General features: G+C 46.8%; 1 protein-coding gene across 1 annotated transcript in view; it reads left to right on the forward strand.

The window, feature by feature from the left end:
• The window catches only part of DNAH9 (dynein axonemal heavy chain 9), a 329,272-nt gene that overhangs the window by 35,526 nt on the left and 281,698 nt on the right, over positions 1 to 12,048 (forward strand). The window contains exons 11-14 of the mRNA XM_078437738.2: positions 3,217 to 3,285; positions 4,603 to 4,729; positions 8,149 to 8,404; positions 9,834 to 10,075. Of these exons, the coding sequence (XP_078293864.2) occupies positions 3,217 to 3,285; positions 4,603 to 4,729; positions 8,149 to 8,404; positions 9,834 to 10,075 (694 nt within the window). The remainder of the gene's footprint in view (positions 1 to 3,216; positions 3,286 to 4,602; positions 4,730 to 8,148; positions 8,405 to 9,833; positions 10,076 to 12,048) is intronic.

Here is a 12,048-nt window from a genome sequence, read left to right on the forward strand (position 1 = left end):
AGAAAGGGAGGAAAACGGAAATGAGGTGACAGGCTCACCACAGTCCCAGGGAGAGATCCCAGAAAGAACTGGAACAGTCTGGGGTCTTGAGACCCTGGCCCAGCACTCTTCCCGGGAAGCCCCCAGCCACAGGCAGCGTGGCCCAGGGTACCGCTGAGCCCCATCTTCTCAAAAGTGCACGTGGATGTGGCCTGTCGGAGGGGAGGGGCATGACCTTGGGCGAGGGGCTCTCTGGCCGCAGCTGTTCCCCCAAGAGGCAGGCAGCTGTGTTTCATCAGCAGCCAATGTGTCTAGCCCAGGGGGGATGGGAGGGTGGTAAGAGGGCCTGGGCCTGGAGAGGGGATCTGAACAGCACCCAAGGTGTCCTCTGTGGTCCCCCCTGAAAATTCCCCTTTGTTTAAAAATGAATTCACATTTGCAGCACCTTGCTCTGTAATATACAGCTGACCTTTGAACAACGTGGGTTTGAACTGGGCGGCTCCATTTACATGCAGGTTTTTTTTTTTCCTTTTTCTTTTCTTTTACTACAAGAAGTTTTATTGTTTCCATTTGGTCCGGGGTGGTTAAAAGCTGCCTAGAGTCTGCAGGGAAAAGTAAGTTCAGGCTGAAACCTCAACGTGAGCAGGCTGCGCAGAAAGGAGGTGCAGGGTCCCCTTCTTGTGCTTGACAAGGGGAGGAGCTACCCACCTAGCCCAGCCTGGGGGCAGCCAGGCCAGTCTGCGGAGGTGGGCCAGCTGGTTACCCTCTTCTTGAGGAGTTTCACCTGCCCCTCTGGAACGTGGTTCTCGGGATTCCCAGAGGTGGGGTCTGTGCTCGTGGGACCCAGGGCAAGCGGATCCAGAAGGACCCGGTTCAGCTTCTCATCCAGAAGCGTGGAAGCTTCCGTGGTGTGGCAGGCTTCACCTCTCCCATCTCGGGATGGCTTCTGCGCCTTCTGGAACAGGCGCATCAGCTCCGCTGGGTTTGTGACTTCGAGAGACACTGGACACCCTCACGCTTCTCTGCCAACTGGGAGGAGAAGTGGTCCAGCCCTCCGGAGCCGCATCAGTGCATCCAGGTAGAAGCCCGGAGAGACAGGTGTAGGAGGCGTGCAGGTGCAGGTTGATCAGGCAGTTGACGGTGGCCTCCACAGCGGTGGAATGATTCTGACGAATCTGGGAGCTCGTGGTTGGTCAGCAACAAGGAGCTAAGCCCAGTAGATGCTGTTGGCTGGTCCCGGAGGCAGGGCATGGCTGACAGGATGATTCCAAAGATTGCAACGGGGAAAGAGGTAGGAGGGTGCCGGGAGACCCGGAAGAAGGGTTGGCACTGGGTCTGTTCCTTGCACAAGGTGTTGAGGCCAGAGACAGACCCAGGGGCTACTGGGCGCACTGCCCAGACCGAGTTTGTATGGTGTTCTTCCTTGTGATTTTCTTACCATCTTCTCTCTAGTTTCCTTTATTGCCAGAATACAACGTATAACGTATGTAACGTAAAACGTACGTGTTCATGGACAGTTTGGGGTATCTGTAAGGCTTCCAGGCAAGAGTAGCTGTTAATAGTTAAGTTTTTAGGGAGTCCAAAGTTATATGCGGATTTTTGCCTGCGTGGGGGTTGGCGTCCCTCACTCCCACGTTGTTTGGGGGTCAACTACCTGTATGAATTGGCTAGAAAGAACATTTTCCATTCCTCACCACGAAGGGAAGGAGAACCCACAGGGAGTTTGCAATTATTCCTGTGGCTCCTGAAACTTCCAGGCGACTGGCTCGGGCCCCCAGTGTGAGAAACCCTTCTCCCCTCTGGCCTCACTCTTCTCCAGAAACAAAACTGGGATCCGGCGTCTTGAGGCTTCCAGAAATCCCACGGCTCGGGAGGCGAGAGCTGGGGGGAGCCAGCCCACCTGGTCCAAAGCCCTTCTCTCGCCTCCTTGCTGCCTCCCCAGCCACACCTGCTCCTTCACCGGGAACGGGGACTAAGGACTGGGAATAAAACGCCAGGAAATCCAATGCTTTCTCTGCAGGCACGAGGGCTTATCCTGAGAGCTCAGGCTATCTGGTGGAGAACCCTTGTGTTGGGTTAAGGAGCAAATGGGTTTTTAAAAATCTTTGCAATCAGCCGGGAGAACGAACAAAAACAGACGTTCCCACACAGTCAGCGTGAAGGTATCTGAAAATTACAGACACTTCGCCGATGTTCCCAGAGGCTGGACTCTCATTTCGTGTTGCAAAGGAACGTCACAACCGGGCGACAGTGTGGGTAACGGTGCCTCCAGCCGGACCCTGCTTACATGCCATGTGGCCCCCAGCATCCCTGCGGAAGCCTCTGTGTCCACGTGTGCGTTCACGTAGGGGGTGCATAAGAGGTGGGAGGGGAAACTTGCATCAACGTGTCAGTGAGTAATGGGTAGGAGGTTTTGTCGTCACATGTCCTAGCAGGATTTCAGAGGAGACATATACACGTGTGTTACATATACACATGTGTTACATATACACATGTGTGTTACATGTATACATATGTACATGTATACATGTATACATATATATATACACACACACACCAGATGTCACTGTATACAAATATATACAAAATATTGTTTTGGGGGTGCCTAGGTGGCTCCGTCAGTTAAGCATCTGATGTCAGCTCAGGTCATGATCTCAAGGTCTGTGAGTTCGAGCCCCACGTCAGGCTCTGTGCTGACAGCTCAGAGCCTGGAGCTGGCTTCTGATTCTGTCTCCTGCTCTCTCTCTCTCTCTCTACCCCTCCCTCGCTCATGCTCTCTCTCTCTCTCTCTCTCTCAAAATTAAACAAACATTTAAAAAGTTTTCAATATTGTTTTTATATTTGATGTTGTGTAGTTTTATTATGTTATAATGCGTAACATTATGTAGTTTTTTTCCTTAAATACAGAAAACTGTAGCACCTAGAATGTTCCTTTCGTCTCAATTTCCGTTTTAATTCAGATTTTGGAAGGACTTCACTTGCCCATGCATGACTGGCTGGGCTAGGAGAGGGGGTTGGTGAAGCCCAGCGTGGGGGGGGGGGGGTGGGGTTCAGGTGCTGTGTTCACTGTCCCTGTCACCTGGGGGTCGGCCTGCATTTCAGGAAGTGCAGATGCCCTCTAGTGGCCGGTGGACGACACTGGCGAGAAGGACGCGGGGAACAGGTGCAGTTTGTTACTTCGATTATTATTTTGACCTCTAAATCGATGCCATTTCCCCCCCTCTTTTGTGTGGATAGTTGCCTGGAATCTGCCGAAGGAAAGCAAATGACACAAAAATATGAAGATATGCTCTCACTGCTCGACAAGTAAGCGGCTTCTGGCATCGTATTGTTCTGCAAATGGCATAGCCACCCCCGGCCCCCCTCCCCGCCCCCGTGATGCCTTCTGTGGTTACTGGTTTCACGTAGATTCCTCAGTGGCTGTGCAATGTCACTGCTGTAGGATGTAAACCACGGTGTCTGTGAGTCCAGCGCTTCTGGGTCTCTGGGGAATGCGGCTCTGTTCTAGGAACAGACGCTTTCCAGGGTAGTTGGGTTGGGAGCGTGAACTTGGCGGAGCCGGAGGAAGTAGGGCGCTCCTCGGGACACCTGGAGATCGGTGTCCCGGGAAGTCACAGCAGCCGCTCGCGAAGCAGAAAGCAACGGTTTGTGCTACGCAAAGAGAAAATAAGTTTTAAAAGTACTTCCTGCGTCCTCTTACGGAGAAAACAGAAGAATGACAATTCACACGGACTCTTAGTTCCTGCTCTAAAGCTGCGGTTAAGTCTTGTGGTTCAGGCTGTGATGCCCGCAGTCTCAGCCAATCCGGTGATGTCACCGCATGCCCGGGCTGGGGAGCCCTCCAGCGCCTCCCACTGGCTCTTGTCACTTTCACGTGACCCGAAAAGCCCTCGCTGTGGCCTTTGCCTCCCTCTCCAGCCTCGTCCCTTCCCCCCTCCGGCCTCAGCCCTTCCAAGATCACGCTCCATGTGTCTCTTCTCTGCCCTGTGGTGGTGCTGATGCTTCTGCTGGGGGACATCCATTTCCCTTTCACTCTCCTACCTGTACTCATCCTTTGAGACTCCGTCAAGCCTCGCCTCAGCCCCTCTTCCGTGCAGCCTTCCTGGCATTCTCCTTGTCACACTCTCATCCCCGCCACTAGATGCCCGGTACATCTCTCCAGGATTGTTCTTTTATATTTTCCGTGTTTACCCGTGGTCCAGGGCCTTCGCTCCATTTACCGTGGGGTGTTTATTCATCACGTTTTCAGTCATCGGGTAACGGCTGAGTGACGGATGTCTGAGCTGCATGATTACTGTGAGAGCAAATCTTGCCCAATAACTTCTTCCCGTGGTTAATGAGACTAATCACAACTCCCTTTATCTCCTCTAAAGATTGCATGGAGCCTCTCGACCGGGTTCTCATTTCAGCTGTGTTACCTTTTGAAAGCCGAGTCAATGACTTTGACCTAAGAACGTAGCCAGGCATTTTTCTGATGGTACCTTCAGTTTTTGTTACAGACGTGCACAGTACCTATGTAGATATCTAGGTCATACACACATTAATAGATCTCTGTCTTCAGCGGGTCATTGCCAGGCGCTGGGAGGGTGCTTCAGAGGTGACTGTTGTCTCTGGTCCTCGCAGGTACGAGACGAGACTTTATGAAGACTGGTGTCAGACCGTGTCAGAGAAGTCACAGTACAATCTTTCCCAGCCACTTCTGAAACGTGACCCAGAGACGAAGCAGATTGCCGTCAACTTTAACCCACAGGTAAGGCAGCAGGAATTTCCTTGTGGGTTCCTGAAGAGACTCCTTTAACTCTGCTGATTTCAAAGGCAACAGAGGCGTTTTATAAGAAATTGCAGAAGCTGCCCGAGAGAATTTCCACCCCGGATCTCCCTTTCGGGATGAATCCCGCGGTGCGTTGTTTCCTTACGTTGTCCAGTGTCCTCATTTTTCTCCGTGGTTGGTCAATACGTTTGTGTCAATTTTGCACAACAGAAAATACAGCAGAATATGTTTTAAACTTTCATAGTTGGGTGATAACAGCTTTGTTATGAACTCGACTCCACATTCAAAGTTAGAACGGCAATTGCGTCCAAGATAAATTCATCCAGAAGTTTACATATCCTATTCTAGGTATGCACCATCTGGAATTCAAGAAAGTATTTAAATAGGTAACAGGTATTGCTACGCCTGCCCTCAAGGAACCCACCAGCTAGTTGGGAGCTAGGACCTCAACATGCAAAAGTCTACCTTTATTAGATTATATGTGATAAATCTCCTTGGAGTAGCTTTGGAAATAAGACTCTGGATTACTGGTTCTCACCTGGGGCAATTTAGTCCCCTTGGAGATATTTTGGTTGTCCGTCATGAACTGGGTGCCAATGGTGTAGGGTGAGCAGATTCTTAAGGATGCAGCTAAACTTCCCACGACACTCAGGACGGCACCCCACAAGCAGGAGTTTTGTCTGAAAGTGTCAGGGGTGCTGAGATTGAGAGGCCCTGCTCTAGGTGATCAGAAGAGTTGAAGACCACTGTGGGCTGTAGCAATGTGGAAAACTTCATGCCAGAGAACGTGATAACCAAAAGCCAGCCCATATCAGGAAGTATATTGGAAAAAAAAAAAAACAAACTTAAAAGTATAGGCCACGCTGAGCTAAACGCAGTCACCGACTTCTGTATCAATGGCGTGTTCTCAAGGTAGAGAGAGCCGGAAACTAAGCTGATAGCATGTGATTGTCTTTTGAGAAAATTACAGTTTAAGTAGAGCATCGACTCCGACGACGATCAGAGTCAACAAAGGGGGTTGGAGGGTCCATTTCTTCACTTTGGTAGCACATAAGCCTGTCGTTTGACTCATTTAGCTCCTTGGCATAATTTTATCAGCATTCACCGTGAGCAATGTTGATTGTTAAATGCCCAAACAGAGGAGGGTCTGGGTTACCCACAAAGCCACAGTCCAGAGGTTATAATTGTAGGAATGAAGCCCTCAGGAGGAGACAGTTTTGAGTATACGAGACCGTATACTCCTCCTCTGTATACTCCAGAGCAAGGACTCTTTCTCTCTCCCAATGTGCAGCACATAGTAGGCACTTTCGAAGTGTTCGTAGGTGGTAGAAGGAAAGAGGGGAGAGTGAAAGAAGAAAGGGGGAGAGGGAATACCTGAATTATAAAGTGAGTTAAGGGGAGACGACCAAACACAAGTCAAAGAGGAGCTGTATGTGTCCCTGTTTCCAGCTTCGAGCAACATGACAGTGGCCGTGCTAGTAAGAATGAACAGTAACACATGTATCATTCTAGAGGGACATGATCAGATCTGCCCCTCTGGGGCCAGAAAAAAAATTCTTTTGCAAATTATTTAAAGTGTTTTAAATGCCCTATTATTGGATATTGAAATTATTTTCTCGTTTTATCAATCTGTATTTCACTGATCGAAAGATGCACTTTTTCTTTTTTTGTTACATCTTCGCATCTCTGAAAATGGCACGTGTTTATAGTTTAACCACATTTTTCTTCCCTGGTTGGAAATGAAATAATAGAGAATCTTAACGTTGAAGCATGTTGGAAAGAAATAAAATACAGTATAAATAAAGCTACAGGAAACATCCTTAGTTATTGTTGTGTCCGTCCTCGATGATTTATGTGGGATAAAGGCCTGGAAATGGGGTAAAGGGTGTTCACATTGTGAGGATTCACATCTACATCATCAATTGGTTCTTCAGGAAGATGGAACTCGGTCATATCTCTTCGAGGAAGATATCCATTTCTTCAAATCACCCCCAGCCTGTCGAACTAAAAAAAAAAAAAAAAAAAAAAAAAAATATATATATATATATATAGTATCTCAACATTGTTTTAATTTGTATTTATTTTTTTTGTGTGTGTGTGTATATATATATATATATAGTATTGTGTGTGTGTGTGTGTGTATATATATCTATATATCTATATATATATATATAGATATATAGATATATATATAGTATCTCAACGTTGTTTTAATTTGTATTTGGCCACTAGTAAAGTAGAACCTTCTCATCTGTTCATTGGCCGGTCATAGTTCTTCTACAAATCACTTGTTCATGTCTCTTGCCCACTTCGGAGTGGAAGTGCCGTCTTTTCCTGTGAATTTGTTAGAATATTTGGGAAATATTTGTCGCATATTAAGAAATCCATTGCATGTGTTTCAGACCTGTTGAAATGTGCCGTTTTATTATGTGAACGATATTTAATGCCTGCAACCTTTTATATTTTATTTTCCGGTTGTATGTTTGGAAGGGCCTTCTCCACCTCAGTATTATATAAGTAGCCCTGATGTTTTAATTTTCTGTTTTCAGTTTTTACACTGAAATTTTTAATATCCGTCTTGAGCTTATTTCAAACAAAGTAGGACACTGAAGCCATTTCCCCACCAGATGGTTAGCATTTGCCTTCATCCTGAGTAGGGTTGGCTGGGCCGCAGCGGAGCACTGACCCAGAGCCACTGCGAGGAGAGCTGGGAGCCCAGGTGTCTCCATGCAAAGGGGAGGGGAGTGGGAGGCGGGTGGGAAGTATCTCTGGGGTGTTTTGTTGCCCACACTAATACACATCTGTCCTCGTGGGTTCAGAGGTAAACGCAATAAACAGCGAAGACCCCAATACCTGGCAACCCAGCCAGAGGTCTCTTTTTCCATTGGCCCACGTCTGCTTCGCCTCTCACCGTTCAGTTCCACTGAACTCCGTGCCCACAGACATTCAGAGAGGCCTGAGTGACACAAAGGCGTGCCGGCACAGGCTCACAGAAACGAAGGGCTGTTTCCAACAGTTCCATTTAACAATTAAACTCGTACAATAGCATCTCCTCTCAGTTCTGTCCGTGTCTGTGTGTGCGTGACCTCATTGGGGTGAGCCCGTCACTGCATCAGCCATGTGCCGGAAAGCATCAGGGTAATCTGTCCAGCGTTGTTTTTGTTACTCTTTGGGATTGACGGACTTGACGGACTTGGTAAGCCTTGCTGCGTCTGCTTTCTCAATTTCAAAACTCGGTTCCCCTTCTCTAGATGGAAGGAGCAGGTAGGAGCAAACATTACGAGGGGACCCGTTACGAAGGTCTTTGGGCCCCTGGGGTTTTCTAGTCCTTGACTGATGATTGCCACCCTTTACTGCCATGGGGCTGTAACCACTTTAATGCCGATTTGCTTCTCCAGCTGACTTCAGTGCTGAAGGAAATGAGTTATCTTGAATCGAGGCAGATGCGACATGTTCCTGAGACAGCAGCAGCCATGTTCTCCTCCAGGGAATTCTATCGGCAGCTCGTGGCGAAGTTGGAAGTGATGGCGAATTGGTACAACAGGATTATGAAAACTCTCGTAGACGTGGAATTGCCGTTACTGGAGAAAGAGCTGGGGAATATCGATCTCTGCCTGAAAGCTGCAGAAGAGACTCTGAACTGGAAAACGGAAGGTAGCAGGGCACTGCCTGGAATCTGGGGAGGGGGTTGGGGGTCAGGATCCTGATAAAGTTGGTAGAACTCTAATGACTCCCCCAGTAACCGGATTTGTGCTTGAAACTCAAGCCTAGCCTCTGAGACATGTATCCAAAGCAGAGAAGGCCAGAAGGGCTAGTATTCCTTGTCTTCCTTCTCTTCGGATAGGATTGGTAGACTGAGAAGATGTTGCCGCCACACGTTTGGGGAGGCTCAGGGTTTGCGTGACATACCCTGAGGTCTCCAACATATATTGGGCACTCCGTGAACGAGGGCTTTTCTTATATCATCACTGTCACTTAATTTTTCCCACTGAAATATAGACACCTTTTTTTAAAACTTTTTTTTATTTATTAAGTAATCTTTACCCCCAACATGGGCTCAAACTCATGACCTTGAGATCAAGAGTCCCATGTCCCACCGACTGAGCCAGCCAAGCACCCCTAGATTGTAGACATCTTAAGTGAGGGTACCATGATTTATTTCTTGTGTTTCTTCCAATTCAGTACTTTCACTGATGGATTAACTTTTGCAGGGTACTATGTAAGGGACCTCAACGGCACTTGGAATATGAGGTGTATGGGACGTGGCTCCTACCCTCAAAGAACTCACGTTTAGTGGCGCCAACAGACATATGTACAACCATAAATCACCCAAGACAGGCTATGATAAAAAGCCTTCACAGAGTTAAAAATAAAGTGTGCCAAATCACAGGGGAGGGAGACTAATTCTCATTAGAGTCCTCGAAAGAGTTCATGTTTGCAAAGGAGGTCACCATCAACTCACAGAAGTCTTGGAATGCCATATTAAACGAATTAGAACTTTATTTTATATGCAAGAGGGAGCAATGTTTTCAACGTTTTTTTTTTAATTTTTTTTTTTAATGTTTATTTTTGAGACAGAGAGAGACAGAGCATGAATGGGGGAGGGTCAGAGACAGAGGGAGACACAGAATCGGAAGCAGGCTCCAGGCTCTGAGCTGTCAGCACAGAGCCCGACACGGGGCTCGAACTCACAGACCATGAGATCATGACCTGAGCCGAAGTCGGACGCTTAACCGACTGAGCCACCCGGGCGCCCCTGTTTTCAACATTTAATGAGGCGAAAGTGCTTTTCAGAAGGTCCATAACCCAAATACAATCATGATGGTGCACTGGTGTGCCCCAGCAACTATGACGATTTCTGTGCACTTGGTTGGTAAGCATTACCTCCTCGTTTCTTTTCCTCCGTAAGCAGGGTGATGGTAAGCACTGGCTTTTCAACACAGCCAGGAAGAAAAAGACTCTGGTGCTAACAAAATAGCTTGTGCAAGAAAGCCTTTTGAAACCTACAGATATTAAATCCGTACCTTCCGTAGCGACTAGACCTTTAACTCTTTCAATTAAATGTATTTCTTTTGGGGAGCAGGCATTTGGGATTATGTCATTCAAATCACCAACAGCGTTCATGATCTCGAACAAAGGATTCAGAAAGCCCAAGACAATGTGGAAGAGATTCAAAACATCATGAAAACATGGGTGTCTCCGATATTTAAGAGAAAAGATGGAAAAAAGGAATGTCTCCTTTCCATGGATGACCAGCGCAACCGGATGGAAAGATACTACGATCTCATCAAAGAATCTGGACTTAAGATTCATGCCCTCGTTCAGGTAATAACGAGGTGTAGCCTGTCGGATGCACCTACCACTCGCAGAGGGAAAGCGTCAGGAAGTGTTTGGATGCAGTAAGTGATTTGAAAATTAGAACGCTCAACAGATCCCGTGACTTCTGCATTCAGGGTAGAAGTTTATAGTGCGAGCGAGAGAACTAAAGCTAACAGATCGGTAGAGAGAAAAGTCACATTCTGGTACCAGTGTGTCAAAATTAATACTGTCGTAACGGTGTCACCGCATGACCTAAGTCCCACGCCAAACCCCGAGGACATAGAAGGAGATGCCAAGTACAGAACCCTAGAGTCCATAATGGATCACAGTTGCTATTTTTGATTAGCTGTGGTTTGAATCACAGTAACATGCTGTACTTTGACTCTGTTAATTTTGTTTATCTGTTTTCTAATTCATTAATTTGTTTTTAAGTTTTACTTTATTTTGAGAGAGCGAGAGAGACAGCACGATCAGGGGAGGGGTAGAGAGGGGGTGGAGAGGGGATCCTAAGCAGGCTCTGCACTGTCAGCTCGGAGCCCGACTCGGGGCTCGAACTCACAAACTGCGAGATCGTGACCTGAGCCAAAATCAATAGTTGGACGCTTAACCAACTGAGCCACTGAGGCGCCCTTCTAGTTCATTAATTTCTGTTCTTTGTGCTTTATCCCTTCTTTCCTTAATTTGAGGTTGTTCTCCCCTTTTCATTCTCCCCCTACCCGCCAAGGGCAGAAACTTAGGGTATTGATTCTAAGCCTTTCTTCTTTTCTGATACAAGCATTTGATGTAATTTTCTCTCTTAGCTGTATTTTAGTTGCATTCCACAAATATCATGTGCCTCATTTGCATTGTCGTTCACTCTTAAATTTTTCTGCTCGTGACTCATTGTTTAATGGTCATTTGGAAGCACACTGTTTCATTTCCATATGTTCAGGGCTTCTCTGGATAGCTTAGTGAAATCGACCTTGAGTTCAGTCCAATTGTGGCCAGAGAAAGTACTCTGTAAGATCCAAATCATTTGGAATTCGCCAAAACTTGTTCCATGACCTAGAATACTGTCCCATCTTACTGCACATTGCTTGTACACTTGACAATGCCTTCATTCTTCCGTTGTTGGGTGTAGTGCTCTATGAATCTCCGTTAAAGTTCAAAGTGGTTGATACTGTTGTTCAGATCCTCTGTATGGTTTCAGGATTTCTTGTCTGTGTGTTCTACCAATTACCGAAAGGGCCGTGTTAACATCTCCGCCTGTGACTTTAGGTGATTTGTGTAACCCTTTAGTGCGGTCCGAGTTTTCATCAAGTTTGTGATGCTCTTTTAATATAGACACATTTATAATATCACGACTTTCTGATTCCTTCTCTTATAGACGGTATAGTAGAAACTTACTTTCCTAACAACTCTGCCTATTAACTGGGATGTTTAGACTATTACGGTTAGTGTAATTATGGGTGTGCTTGGATTTAGCCCTACCATCTTGCTATTTCCTGTTTGCTTCATCTCTGTTGTGTTGTTCTGCTCCTCTGTTCCTTCCTTCTTGTTATTCGCTATTTTTTTTTTTACTTAACGTTTATTTATTATTAAGAGATAGAGACAGAGCATGAGCATGGGAGGGGCAGAGAGAGGAGGAGACACAGAATCCGAAGCAGGCTCCAGGCTCTGAGCTGTTAGCACAGAGCCCGACGTGGGGCTCGAACTCACCGCGAGATCATGACCTGAGCTGAGGTCAGACACTCAGCTGACTGAGCCATCCAGGTGCCCCTGTTATTCTCTATTTTTAAAAATATCCTATTCTGATTTCTCAATGGGTATCCCATCTTTTACTTTAATGATGCTGTCATTGCATTACATTTGCAATGGTTGTTGTGGGTTATAGGTCTCTAATTACAATCAGTGATTGTTTTCCCATGAAATATAGGAACGTAGCCACAGTATGGTTCAATTCAAACACCCCCGTTCATCTTTGGCACTGTTGGGGTGTG

This window comes from Panthera onca, chromosome E1 (assembly GCF_046562875.1).
Source record: "Panthera onca isolate mPanOnc1 chromosome E1, mPanOnc1 haplotype 2, whole genome shotgun sequence".
Lineage (NCBI taxonomy): Eukaryota > Metazoa > Chordata > Mammalia > Carnivora > Felidae > Panthera > Panthera onca.